This window comes from Neolamprologus multifasciatus, chromosome 6 (genome assembly GCF_963576455.1).
Source record: "Neolamprologus multifasciatus chromosome 6, fNeoMul1.2, whole genome shotgun sequence".
NCBI classification, from domain to species: domain Eukaryota; kingdom Metazoa; phylum Chordata; class Actinopteri; order Cichliformes; family Cichlidae; genus Neolamprologus; species Neolamprologus multifasciatus.
In genome coordinates this window covers 1,224,068-1,238,276 of record NC_140444.1, presented here as the reverse complement: position 1 = coordinate 1,238,276, position 14,209 = coordinate 1,224,068, and the positions used below count along the sequence as shown (strand labels likewise).

The 14,209-nt window shown below is 43.2% G+C and overlaps 2 protein-coding genes and 2 pseudogenes across 5 annotated transcripts in view; 3 read left to right on the top strand and 1 right to left on the bottom strand.

The window, feature by feature from the left end:
- Positions 1-14,113, top strand: part of LOC146516090 (uncharacterized) — a 52,398-nt gene extending 38,285 nt beyond the window's left edge. For both annotated transcript variants that reach the window (XM_085162022.1, XM_085162020.1), the window contains exon 2: positions 12,808-14,113. In XM_085162022.1, the coding sequence (XP_085018148.1) occupies positions 12,808-13,466 (659 nt within the window). In that variant the 3' untranslated portion in view covers positions 13,467-14,113. The remainder of the gene's footprint in view (positions 1-12,807) is intronic.
- On the top strand, positions 166-5,143 carry LOC146516093 (CD48 antigen-like). Of its 2 annotated transcripts, XM_085162067.1 has the most exons (6): positions 166-252; positions 1,480-1,773; positions 3,678-3,971; positions 4,044-4,169; positions 4,760-4,809; positions 5,045-5,143. In XM_085162067.1, the coding sequence occupies exons 1-6, from the start codon at positions 219-221 to the stop codon at positions 5,126-5,128; spliced, it is 882 nt and encodes a 293-aa protein (XP_085018193.1). In that variant the 5' UTR covers positions 166-218; the 3' UTR covers positions 5,129-5,143. The 2 variants fall into 2 exon arrangements, with proteins under 2 accessions (XP_085018193.1, XP_085018192.1); XM_085162066.1 differs by lacking the exon at positions 166-252 and having other exon boundaries at positions 1,260-1,773.
- On the bottom strand, positions 6,294-10,765 carry LOC146516092 (uncharacterized; annotated as a pseudogene). The gene is made up of 2 exons (XR_014874430.1): positions 10,395-10,765; positions 6,294-9,883 (listed from the first exon to the last, which is right to left on the bottom strand). The product of XR_014874430.1 is annotated as an uncharacterized LOC146516092 (transcript).
- Positions 10,888-12,800, top strand: LOC146516091 (uncharacterized; annotated as a pseudogene).
- Positions 14,114-14,209: the final 96 nt, after the last annotated feature.

Genomic DNA, 14,209 nt, shown 5'->3' with positions numbered 1-14,209 from the left:
GGACGCCATCTCTGCCACAAACACAACAAACTAACAATCACAGACAGCTCTGAAACAAACACAGTGAGAAAACTGAAAAAGCATTTAATGAAAAACTCACAGTCTCACTCACACCCACCAAACTCCCAGCATGCAGTGCGAGCGAGAGAGATAAACAGAGAGAGAGAGGCTATTTTGGCTTCTTCTGTAAAAACCGTCCACAGTAACAGGAAGTCACGATGCCTCAGATGAGCTTTATTCTCATGTTTTTAGGTAAGTTAGAGCTTCTTCGTTCTTGTTCAGGGACCTAAAATTCATTCTTCTGTGTGTCAGTGACAGAAACAGGTGTTTGGCTCATTCAGCTTTTACCTGTGAACAAACTGTTCAGTCAGAAACGTGTTTGTTGAACAAACAGCTGACAGACCAACAGAAGCAGCTTTAGCTTCACTGCATCTGTCAGCAGATGTTTGGTCTGCCAGATGTGGAGCATAAAGTTGGTCTTTGGATTCTTCCAGGCTTCATAACAAGAGCAGAAATCAGCTTTATGACAAAGTCTGAAGAACAGAGTGATCATAACGATCTCACAGACATCACATTATTATGATATAAAGGAAGGTTGGAGATTGGCCTATAATTAGCTCAGACTGCTGGGTCTAGAGATGCTTTTTGAGTAAAGGTTTAACTGCAGCCAGCTTGAAGGCCTGTGGTACATAGCTGATTATTAGAGATAGTTGATCATATTTAAGATCGAAGAATTAATTAATGGCAGGACTTCTTTGAACAGTTTTGTAGGAATGGGGTCTAAAAGACACGTTGATGGTTTGGAGGAAGTAATTATTGAAGTTAACTCAGAAAGACCGTTGGTGTCACAGGCTGGGACTCTGAGTTTATCTTTGTATTCGTCTAATCTTAGATTTGTGATTAGAGTTCATGTGTTATTCTTGTTTAGCTTCAGTTGAGGTCTAGTTTTAGACTTCATAGTGCCCCTTCATGTTTCATAGTATAATCTGTGTATATACATATACGTATATATGTATTAGGGGTGAACAATACTCGTATCGGTATTGAACCGTTCGATACAGTGCTTTCGGTTTGGTACGCATATGCATCGAACAATACAAAATATTTAATTTATTTTATCAACTTTTCTGTCTGTGTTGAGCGCTCAGTGGATCTGCGTTCGACTACTCCGCCAGGCTGCACTGTCAAGCGCAGATCCACTGAGCGCAGCGCAAGCTAGCAAGACAGAAGATATATATATATAATAATGTTTAGTTTGTCACAACCAGATCAAAAAGTAAGAACTTGTTGTGATTTGTGTAAAATGTGTGAGGCTGAGTTCCTCCTGTCACTGATGCAGCTCACATGTATCAGCTTCACCCTCCTCGTGCTTCATGTTCCTGGATTTAATCCTCACTTACTTTCTGTGGCTCTTTGTAAGATCTCTGATCACTTTCATTAAAGTTCTCACTGACTGTTGCATCTCTTCATATTTTACAGTGATGAGATTTTCTGCTTCTGAGGACGTGAAGAAGAACCTGACGGGCACTGTGGGAGGAAACATCACTCTACCTGACTCTGTGCTGGAGGAAGCATTTCTGTTATATGGAAGAAAGGTTATTGCTGTGGTGAATAATGGAAAATTTAAAGTATTTGTGGAAAAGTACGAGAACAGACTTCAGTGGAACAGAAACTCTGGACTCACAGAGCTGCAGAGGAACGACTCAGGGAGTTATGTCATTCATTCTATGAAGGGAAAAGTTTTCATATCATCATATAAGCTCACAGTGTACGGTAAGTCTCATATTTATTCTGGTATATTTTTGTGTAACGTCCCAGCTTCATATGTGACCTCAGTCTGTATGTTCCTCATTAGTTTGGTCAGATCATCACTTCAGAATAAAAACAGCTTTTTGTTCTTATAATCCCACAAATGTCTGGTGTGAAAGGAATAATCAGCTTTGACTTCAGTGTTTTCACCAACATTACTGATCTGTACAAAGTGAATGAAAGAACAGGACAAAGCAGAAACTTTAAACACTGTTCTTAGAAAATCCTGCAGAACTAGTGATGCAGGAATCATGAACGAATCGTTCAATACTCGAGAATCACTTTACTGACTCGTGAATCATGATTCACAAGCCCAACTGACTCACTGACTCATCCCTGTTGCTGTTAGCAGCAATGTATCTAGCTTATAATTAAAATTGTGGAGAAAAACACAACATCCAGTATCTTAACAAAAAGCATTTCTGCTCTGAACTGGAAGAAAAAACCCTGAGTAGAAGCTCACATCAAGAAAATAGCTCCTCGGTTCACAGTAGCATCGCTCTGCTAACATGCTAACAGCACATTTGAGCTACTCACCCCCTCCCTCCTGGCTCACAGCTTCTTCTTCTTCTTGGATGGCGACCAATGTTAAGGCGCATTACCGCCCCCTGGCTCACAGCTCAGTGGACATTTAGATGAGAAAATATATATTTAACACATTTAAGGAAAATACTAATAAAAATAAAAAATAAAAATAAAATAAACAAAATAAATGTTTATTAAGCAATTTTGATAGGAAATTGCTTAATTTTAGAAATGTTTTTGCTCTTTTTTGTTCTATAAAATAGTTGTTTTCTTTTAGGATCATTCATCTTAGCAGTGGGATTTACATGAAAAGAGAAACAAATTAAGTTTGAGTGAAAATGTACATTTTTTGCACTCTGGTTAACTGACTCAGTGAATCAAATGACTCAAAAATCCGATTCACTTTGGTGAGTGACTCATTAAAACTTGATTCAGTAAAAAGAATCAAATTTACCATCACTATGCAGAACAACTGAAATTAACACGTTTTTATTTAACAGCTTTTTTTTAACCAAAACACAAAACTTCCTGTTTACTTGAACATGTTTCCCATTTCATGGTCACGATAATCCACAGAGAAGTAACACAAAGCCTCATTGGCCATGTTCCCACTAGTGACTAACTATCGACCAATCACAGCTCAGCACAGCACCCTGTGAGTTTCTAAGGTATTGAACGTCTTTATGAAGCATTAACAGTTACTTCTTACAGTGAAACATGTATATTTGAACAGCCCAGCTGCCTCCTGTCAGTCTTGTATGGCCTACAGTGTTACACTGCCTAACAAGCAGAACAGAGACTTTTATTTTGACGGGTTTGTTGTTGATGGTGACTTCCTGTGGCTGCTGCTGTGAGAGGAACACATTACAAAACACAAGCTGTGGTTTCCACTCATGAAGCAACACGTTGTGCTGTAATGTTTGTGTCTGACTACAAAGCTGCTGTCTGTGTCGTAGAAACCAACAACAGTCATGTAGTCATGGGAACGCACCCACACACAGAATCATGTCTTTGTGTTGTTTTCTTCCTTTCATGAGGATTTGAATCAGAGCGTTTGTTTCTTCTGTGTCCTCTTCAGCACCTTCTGCTGATCGTGATGTTAGTTTGACAGGAAACCTGAAAAATCCCTCATAAACCTTTATAATGAGATTCAAATGGATGTGATGGTGGTTTGGCAGTCTGCTGTCTCTCCTGTGGTTTGTTTTCACACAGTTGAAATGAGCAGTTTCATATAAATGTTCACTGACTGCATTAAAGCAGCAATAAGCAGAGCTCTGCTGTCCTGAAAGTTAAAAACATTTTTCTGATGTTCATTTTTGTTCTCCATCACTTTTCACCTCCAGATCCTGTACCGACACCTAACGTGACTAAGCTGAACTCCAGCTCTGAGAGCTGCTCCTTACTGTGTTTGGTGGACAGAGAGACCACACTGCTGTGGTTTAAAGACGAGCAGATGCTGAACCAGAGCAGCTCTGCGCTCTCTCTGCCTCTCACTGTGCACAAACAGGACTTCAGCTCCTCTTACAGATGTGTGGCTGCAAACCCTGCAGAGAATAAAACTCTTCCTGTCAACGTGAGAACCACCTGTGGAGACACAGACGACAACGACACCAACAGCTCGACTCAACCAAGAAACTGTGAGATTATTTCCAACTGTGATTTTAAACATGTTCACTGTGTTTGCTGACATCTGATTTCCTGTTTGACAGATAACATCGTCATTATAATCTGTGTCCTGAGTGCTACCCTCATCATCATCATCATCATCATCATCATCATGAAGAGGAAGCATCCTGTCCAAGACAAGTTGAAACTCCTCCAAGCTGCAGGCAGAGGTTTGTGTTCTTGAATATTTCTTTTCATATTTGTAATCTTGTTCTGAGACGTGAAGATCAAAGTGTGAAACATGTTTATGGAGGAAGTGCAGCAACAACCCCCCCATGACCAAACCACCAAACCACAGCGGTCCTCCAGCACAGAAGCAGCTGTGAGCAGACCACCGACACATGACAGATTATTAGTTACTACAAATGTAAGAAGTAATCCGAGTATTTTCACTGGACCGACTCTGAGGCGAGTTTCAGCTCCACCTGGTTCTGACAGACGCAACAAATGAGCCAAAAATCCTTTGAAGCTGAAAGTGTGAAGGTGCTGCCAGGTGAGAGTCACCTGTCTGCTGCTCCGAGGTCACTTCCTGTCACATGTGTTCCAGCTGATCCAGCTGTGATGAGCCGGCTGTCTTTAAACATCTGCAACAAGAGACACACACAGCTGTTTCTACATTTACTCAAATTCACCAACTGTACTCTGCACTGATTACAGTAGTAACTAGTTACTCCTGACACTGCAGAGTATCATGAAGACGTGGACAGAGCAGGTGTCACATGTCTAACCTGAAGCTTCCATGAACTTTGTGTTTCCACAGCTGCTGTGGATGAAGTGGTCCTTTACACTGACACAGGTGACAGCAGACAGGTGGGTACCTGCTCACACCGTCAGCTCATGTTCATGCAGCTCAAGCTGACTACATGCAGACACACAACAAACACGTGAAGCACTGAAGTCAGGAGTGTGTTGGAGTCACAGTTCTTCTGCTGGAACATGAACTTCCACACTGATCACATTCTCCCTCTGGCTGCTCTCCACCAGGAGAAGCAGCCGTCTCCCATGTTTCACTGCGCTGCTTATTCCCGTGTTTTTCCTTCTCCAGGGTGGGATTTTAGCGGCTGTATCAGGAACCAGTGATGGCTCCTGTCTGACAGCAGTGTCTTATAAACTGGTGCTCGTCACATGAGAGGTGAGACTGGCTGGAACATCCGAGGAAAGCTGGACTCTGGAAGTTTTCCTTTGGTGTTGGTATTATGTCATTCTTTAGTAATTAATAGAATAACAATGAATTTCAAAAATACAAAGGCTAAAACACCACATTATGTTTCTTAAGAGAAACATGCAACCTCATGGAACAGTAATATGTTGAGGACAACAGTCACTGTCTCAATATACATATAATTGGCTTCTCTTAAAGTTGTTATCCTGCTAATGATAGAACTTACCTGCAGCTTTTACTGTTATTTCTCTTTGCTAGCATAAAGTGCTGTTTTTAAGTTCTGAAGTTGTTAATCGTAGACTGCAGCTTCTCTTTGATTTGATGAAAGGTGTAGATGGAATTTTCTTGCATGTTGTCTTTAACAGCGTTCAATAAAACAGTGTAATGAAAAGCAACGGTGTTTCTAAACAGTCTGAAAATTTGCTGAATGTAAAATGCAATATTAAATCAAAATCATGCATGTCCTGCTCTCCTGTGTTTTAAATGCACTTTAGAACAGCACACAGCAACACTACATATGAGCGGGCGGAGGGAGGTTTCAGGGCCTCCCTGCTACTGCAGATAAGGAGGTGGTCCGCTTGCCTCCATCCCAGAGAGAAGGGTTACATCTGCTGGGTCTAGGTGCGGCTTGCCCCTCTGGGGGCGGGGCTACCTGGACCTGGGATATAGAGCATGTTTGGGGAGTGCGACTGTCTGTGCAGTGTCTGTTTGTGTCTGTCTACACGTTGGGTGAGTGCTGAGTATTTGGTTGTGTATATGGGGGTGGGAATGCACGTTTGTGTCCGTGTGCGCCTGTTCGTCTGTGTTTATATGTCAGGTTGGGTCTTAGGCTCCGCCTCTCTGGGAACATCTCAGGCCCTCCAAAGTACGGAGGCCTATCTCCCCTCACCACACTCCCTGCTGGTGGCTGATGCCCTCAGACGTTGGTGTGTTGGTGGTCCTTGTCATCTGGGGCTGGGCACTCATGTATGTACCGGCTCACTCCTGGTGGCCGATTGGCGGGGCCTGGCACCTGTGGCCCGGCTGGGTCCCTTCAGGGGGGTGGGGTGCCCTCAGGCCTCTGGGCTTGAAGCTCGGTCCTCTCTGGCACAGCTGGCTGCCGGCAGAGCCCGCGGGAACGCCACTGCAACCCCCTCTGGCCTCTCGTTTGGGGCTCTACTCAGCTCTTCCCAGGAGGGTGGCACGGTTCCCCCCCTTTTGGTGGTCCTCCTCGGGTCCTCGTACTCTGGGGCCTGGATCTCCTCAGTACCTGCTTCATGCCCTGGGGGCGGGGCTATGGCTCCCCACACTCCCTAGCAGATCGTTACATGGAGAAACCTTTGGAATACAAGCGTGCTGATCCACACAGGTGTTCACAGACACAAACTACACCTTTCTTGGCTGCTGCCTCAAAGCACATTGTGCGCTGTCAATCTTGCGTGCTGCACAATAGCGTTTAATATTTAGTATCTACTGCTAGCTAGTTTATTGTGATGGTGCTGTTTTTATTATGTTGCTCTTTTTTTGTTTGCTTTCTCTTCTGGGTTTTTTTCTCCATACAGGTGATCCAGGTGTTTTGTTTTTCTTTCTTTCTTCCCCCCTTTCTCACCGTCTCTTCTCTGGTTTTCTTTCTCTCCCTCTTTCTTTCATTCTTTCTCCCTGTCCTATCCCCCACTCATGTCTGTCCCGTTTGTAGCAACCGAAAATAAAATAAATACATAATTATAAAAAAAGGTCAATCAAATGGACCAATATGGCAAGGCCATGATGATCCACTTGGTAAAATAAATCCACTTGGCATCTTTCTTGGCCTTAAGACAACAATTCTGATGCTAAAGATCCAAACGGGACAAAAAAAAATAAAAAAAATAAAAAATCATGCATGTCAGAGATGATTTAAAAAAATATTTATTACAACATTCAGCAGTAACAAATTTAAAAGAGAATGACAGCAAAAGAAAGAACAGGGGGAATAACTGTGAAATCACTGAAAAGTGTGTTGGCTCCTCTGGCATTTAAAGAAAAATTAACAAACGAGTTTAAAGGGAAAAAAACAGCATAAAGAATAAAATTCCTGATTCAGATTTTGCTGCCAAAAGGTTCGTGGAAAGTCCAAAGCCAGCATCACCCTACTGGATTTGGTCTTTCAGACACAAGGAAATATTATTTAAAAATACATCATTTCCCAAAGGGGTGAAATGAACTCCATCATGCAAAAACTGGTCAGGATTTCTATGTTTTATCTGTTGATGTACAATACAACCACAAACAGACAGAATAAAAGGAGTCATCACACTGTTTACAAAGCGTCGAGCCTTGTCCACCTTCTTTGGATTAACGCGCCTCCACTGGCATCGCTGGGAGATGGCAGAGAAAATAATTTTCATCTGCGGGAACTGGTGGAGATCACGCAAGTCCTGCTTGATTGCAGCCACAAGCCTGACGCTTTTGACATTGCCAAGGTCATTTCCACCACAGTAGATCAACAGGACATCAGGTATCACTCTTCCTCGAAGGCATTGGAAGAGAAAAGGGATCAGGTTTTGCCAAACCACTGGACCTGCGCATCCAGACCTAGGTTGGTCCCGATGGTCTCCCTCGCTCGTGCTTCCCCACGGCAGATGTAGCTGTCCCCAACGATGGAGATCATAGGTTCTGTTGTTTGTGAAATTAATAAATAATTTTGTATAAAATGAGTTTTTTACATTTCTTTTTGGTAAAAGTAATATTCACTGTTTTTGTAATTAACAAAGCTGTAGTGTCACTTTATAATAGATTTTTTTAATTTAAACATTTAAACACACTTAGATCTTTAAGAAGTTGAAATAACAAGCCATAATATTGCACTTACTCTTTGCTTGGGCAGAAGACGCCGACGTTGAGGTCTCCATTTTTGATTCCTGGTCTAACAGCAGAATAAAATAATTCAATATACATTTGCAAAAGCAGCGGTGTATTAATTGTCAATTGCTAGCATGTTGAGACACGATGGTCCTAACCATTGACTGTAGAAAACATGGACGACGCGACCCCGCCTCCTACCATTGTGCAAAAATGAAGCCAAAATACCCGCTTGATTGGTGTTTGTGAAAAAAAATCAAGATCTTTCAATCACTTGATCAGTTACTTTCCCCCTCGCATATTTATATTGTTGTTTCTGAATACTGTTCTTGTATTTGTTTATCTATGCATACAATTATTTTGTAAGTACAACACCTTTATTGTGGTACTGTTTAATTCCATTTTGTATTGTACTGATGTTTAAATAAAGGTTTGAAGAAAAAAAAAAGACTGTAACGCTCCCGCCCACACACCCGCTGCACGTGACCGCAAACACGCCCCCTACACTTTTTACGTAGCCCGGCTGCTCGAGTTTTTTTGCTGGTTTACCGCGACTGACGACTCGTTTAATTAAGGTAAATACAACCACGTCACTGTTATAAAAAGACACACAGCTCATCATCTTATAGTTCTAAAATCACTCTGTTGTTAATTCGTTAGCTAGATTAGCCGCTAGCATACGCACTGTGTTGGAGGCTTGTTGCTAGTTAGCGATGCTACACACCTGCTACTCTAATAGTCTGTGTTATTGAAGGATTCAGCACTTCTTATGTTTTTTTATCCATTTTTAGACAGCGATGAGATCAGCTGCACACTCTACAGAGGCCCAGAGTTACTGTTAATATCAAAAATATAATGCTGTCCTTTGAGATTTTAACATAAGACTGTGAGTGTAATGGATCTAAAACTGTTTAAATCTCTACAGCCTGGTAACATGGAGACTTTAAAAACAGCAGCAGGTTTCAGTAGTGTAGTCTAATTTGTTCTTTTCATTTAATAATAGAGTCCATATTATATCAACAGCTACATTCACCCTGGAGAGAAACTAGTGAGGGAGACCATCAGGACCAAGCTGGGTTTCTGGGTCCAGAGGTTTGGAGAAACTTCTTCCCTTTCTTTCATCACAGCTGTCCTGTGCCAGATGTTCTGTTGACCCGCTGTAAGAGGCATCATTTAAGAAACACCAGGAAGACTGAAGCTCATGGCATTGATCAAGCAGGACTCGTGATCTTCACCAGCAGCTCCCTCACAGGGAAATCTTCAGCACTCCTCCGTAGGCCCGCCCCAGGAGATGGATAAACCCAGCATTTCATCAACACTGTGATGAGACCTTTGCTTTGTGTAATGTTATAAATACTCAGATACTCCCCAGAGGCTCCAGACTTTTATATAAAGATATTATATTCAGTCCTGTAGAAAATTATATATTTAAAAATATGTGATCCTCTCTGGTTACTCTGGTATGAATAACTCTGAATCACTTTATGGTAAATAACACACTATCTGCAAAAAACTGTGAAAGAACTCCAGATGACAAGTTTGTAGTTCAACATACAAGTGACGACCTTTGACCTTCATCAGGTTTTATTTAATTGTGTTAGAGAAAATCTCATCTGCTCTTCATGCAGCTGAGTACATCAAGTGTTTAAAACAGAAGGTCTGAGATACAAACTGAGGTCCTGTTAATGCTGATATATAGTGACACAGTTACATGAGTGATTAATCCTTTTGTTTTTTTGTCTTTAACTTTATCAATAAAGCTGCAGCCTTCACTACAGCACATGTGGTACTCTAACCTTTGTACTGTTTCCATCAGTTCATTTTGCAGTTAACATGTGAACATGTTGGATGATCTGTCTGCTGTCACTGGGTGGTGCTGAGGTCTGAATCTGAGGGCAGCTCCTGTAATCACAAAGACAACAGAACCATCAAACTCACATATAAATTTTATCCCTCAATATTGAAATAAAGCTGATTCTTCTGTCCTCACACACTCAGGATCTGAAGTTCTTCTCTTACATTATTTTCAGTATTACAGTACACTACAGTACTTTAATCCATAGTTCCTGATTAATGAGGAGTTACTGAAGTACAAGCTTTTAAAAAAATGTTACTGTCTTTACAGATGTGGCAAGAGACTGAAAACATGCTGTTTGCACATCTTTAATATTCAGCTCTGCACAGGAGCTGCAGCAGGGTGCAGCCTGTTGCTTTTACAGTATAATACTTGTAATAAAAGTACAGTAACAGTAATTAGTGACTGAGCAGCCCGGAGCGTTTCTCTTGATTTCTTTAGTAAATGCATTCACCTGCACAGATTAGCTAAACGAACCCTGACATCTTAGCTAGCTAGGTCTCAGGAGCTAGCTAAGGACGGTAGTTACGGAGTAGCTTACAAACACGTTTAACTTACCGAAACAGTGCAGCGGGGCCTCGGGTCCTTCTGTCGGGTAGTCCAGTTTACTGAAGAACACCTCAGGCTGTCAGGTTAAAACACTCGGTCGTGTTTTCGTAGCGTAAACGCTGGCCCTCCTCTCAGAGCCTACGCTCTATCTGCTATTCCCGAACAGAGATACGCAAGTTTCTCCGTGACTGCAGCTGTCACTACAGTCATTGGTGGGACATGACAACAGCGCCACCTGCAGGAAGATTTTCTCTCTGTCTGATAGCTCGTGTTCTGAGACCTGACGATGTCCTGAAATGTACACCGTACTGCGCTTACGTTGAAGACTTTATTTCTGCACCGCTTCACTTCCGCCATTTTTCTTCAACCTATGACTCGCAATGAATCCTGGGATATGGAGGGTCACGAACGATTTACCCGAGGCGTCATTCAAATCTGCGGCTGCGCAGCTGTGAGCGCGCGCCAGGGGCTTCTATCGACGCGTCTGCGCATGCGTTCTCTGTGACTCACGTTCTTTTGCTTTGATCTGTCAGCCACGTCACAGGCAGGGAAACCCTTAAGTAGGGGCTCTCACACAGAAACGTCACAGCTCATCTGTTTGCAAATGTTCAACAGTCGGCGTTCTCTAAAGCAAGAAAACTCGCACACTATTCACTTCAATCTAGAAAATCACAGTTGCGACACAACAATGGCTCCACCCAGCAAAGACGAAACTTCATTCGTGGTCACGCCAGAACAGATTATGCCACCAATCAACCGGTGCTTTGAAAGGCTCTCTGAAGTTCAGTGGAGCGAGATAGAAAATGGCACGTGCGACTCGGGCGTCCAAGCGGTGCTCGCTGATATGATTTCTGAAATCATTCAGATCGCCTCTGTCAGAATCCTTCAAATAAACCTTCCTGTTATTCAGGATCACATGACGAAGGAAGATCCGGAGCCTTTAGGTGCGGGGAAAATAAGCCCGTCCCTCGGAGACTCGATCTCAGCCGCCATCGCCAGCGCTCTTAACGTCCCGGAACAGCGACATGAGAGCGCTGACGAGCTGACACGGATGGTTGAGGAAGAGATCTCCGAAAAGGTCAGCTCAACAATTGCCCTGATCGCAGAAAGCCCTGATTTGCCGCAAGACCCCGCCGTTTATGTTAGCGGCAAATTGAGTAATATTAAAAAGCTGCGCCGCATGGTTTGCCACGCTGCCTCGTGCCTTAAAAGGCACGCACGTAAGCTGCGCTGCCGGTGCGTGTCAAGGGGGTCTGATTCCGGTTCAGAAAGCACGGATTCAAAGGTGTCAGTGCAATCAGCAATCACAGAGATTTCTGTGATTCTGTCATCAAGGAGCTCAGATGGAGAGATGACAGAAGGAGATAAAGGTTCAGATGATGAGGAGAAAGAAATTGAGCTCCCAGACCAATCAGCTCTAACAGAACAAGGCCAAATCAAAGCCACTGCAGAGAGCCACAGTATCCGAGCTGCAACCCCAGTAGAACAGGTTGCAGCTGACATTGTAAATGAGATACTTGGAAACCTGGATTCAAGCAGTGAAGAGCTCTGTGACAGCTGTAGCTTACCCAAACCTGCCTTTAATGCAGGATTCATTATCAACAAGGTGAGAGACTTCTTTTCCAAATGTGTGCCGTCCACCTCTCACTCCGGCCTCAAAGCACGCAAACATCACTTTTGCATGTTTGCGAAAAAACAATTTGAAAAGATGAAAAACGAGCTGAGACAAGAAATAAAGACAAACAGGAAATATTTTGTTTGTCTAAAAAACGTTTGCAAGCAGCCCAAGAGTGACACGGTGCCCTCCGATGAAAGCATAGCTGTCAGCCTCTCAGGGTCAGAGCCTCATAGTCCTCGTCCCCAGAGCGCAAATCAAGCCCCTTCCCAAAATATGCTTCTACGGTACATTCGTTTTTCTCCACTCGACTTTGGCGCCATTAGATCCCACGTTAATCGGTTGTTTGACAAACTAACTAAGAAAGAAGAGCTCTCCATTGAAAAAACCTTGGAAAACTTTAGAAATAGTGGGGCAACCAGAGACTTTACTGTGGACTTAACGGCAAAAATGTTTGATCTACTGATGACGGATCGAATGTATGAAATCCCCTGAACCTCTAACTGGGTAGATCCCTCTCAGACACCGTCATCTCCAGGACTCCACGACAAACACAAGGCTCAAAGCGTCCCTATTCTGCTGAAGTCCTCTATGTCCTCGTAGAAGACGCAGTAGAAAGGTTTCTACAGAAGCTTTTACTCTGGCTGGACAACGAAGACAAAGATCAAGTGATTCAAATGGACGAGGTGTCTGAGGCTGTGAATGACATCCGAAACTTTATTAAAAGAACACAGACCCCAAAGCAGGAAACAGATTCAGCGAGCAGTGGTGAGGAATCTGTAGCCATCACCTCCAAGACGTCAAAACCTGGGAGCATTTCTCCAGAAAAATGCTCTCTGGCATCTGATAAGTCCCCTCCAAGACCAAAATCTGGGAGCATTTCTCCAGAAAAATGCTCTCTGGCATCTGAAAAGTCACCTGCAACGCCAAAATCTGGCATTGCACCTGCAGAGCATCCAGAAAAATGCTCTGCAGGTGTTTCAGGCTCTCTCATGGTTTCCTCTAAAATGTCAGAGAATGGTTCTGTGTCTTCCGAGGTTGAGAAAACGTCCGATGACCTCGCCTTCTTCCTCTTCGCGAGCGTTCTTATAAAATCTAAATCTAAGACCAAACATTCTGTGTCTCTGTCAGCAGAACTAGACATGGCCATCAACCGTCTGAGAGACCTGATCAAGCCTGAACTCAGCAGCACAGAGTCCACCACGAGTCTCATCAATGACCAGAAACAGTTCATGAAGAAAATAGCCAAATCCCTCATCAGGGAGTTTGGCTCCCCAGAACGTGTCTTACATGCTGCGATGGAAAGTAATTCATCTTTTGATGAGGCTGTGATAAGGCATCTAAAAATCAGCCTGGGAGTCATCCCCAGTCCTCCAAAGAAATCCAAAATTTCCAGGTTCTTTTCAGCGGTGGGAAAAGCTCTGCGAAAGCCCTTTAGGTGGTGCATTAAAGCCAACGATGATTAAAATCACCATCCTGGCTTTCCCCCACTGCCCTGCTTCTTTTAACATCTTGAGGCAGAATTTTAGCACCAAATCAAAATTTAAACCATAACACGTCCCGGGGCTAGCGATGTCTCCGGTCGGGCGACCAGAATCTATCTCAGCCCCGCCCGTCGGGCTATATGATAGCTCATCGGGCTACATTATAGGTCATCGGGCTATATAATAGCTCATCGGGATATATGAGAGCTCATCGGGCAGGGCTGAGATAGATTTTGGTCGCCCGACCGGAGACATCGCTAGCCCCGGGACATCGGGCTAGCGATTTTGCGAGCCCTGATTTTTAAATTGGCCCTCAAATCCAAATTCTAACAACTGTAGTTCACGCCATCTCGTCTCCTTTTTGATTTCCATCCCCCCAACCGGTCGCAGCGGATGGCCGTCCCTTCTGAGCCCGGTTCCGTTGGAAGTTTCTTCCTGTTAAAGGGAGTTTTTCTTCCCCACAGTCGCCTCGTGCTTGCTCAGAGGGGAATCATTTGATTGTTGGGGTTCTCTGTAGTACTGTAGGGTTTTGACCTTACAGTACAAACAGGGAGGAGACTTTGTGATTTGGCGCTTTTAAAATATCTAATTCGGCATGAAATAAAAAAAGAAATCTAAATGAAAATACATTCCAACTTTGTTTGTGTTTTTCTTCTGTTGTCAAATATGTAGAAAGTGTTGCACGTGTGATTTCAGTCATTTTGCATCAACATGTAGCCAACATG

Coding starts and splice junctions, on each gene's coding strand:
- LOC146516093 (XM_085162066.1), top strand. CDS start 1,374: ATGTTCCTGGATTTAATCCTCACTTACTTTCTGTGGCTCTTTGTAAGA. Junction 1,774..3,677: donor ATATAAGCTCACAGTGTACG/GTAAGTCTCATA, acceptor TTTCACCTCCAG/ATCCTGTACCGACACCTAAC. Junction 3,972..4,043: donor CTCGACTCAACCAAGAAACT/GTGAGATTATTT, acceptor CCTGTTTGACAG/ATAACATCGTCATTATAATC.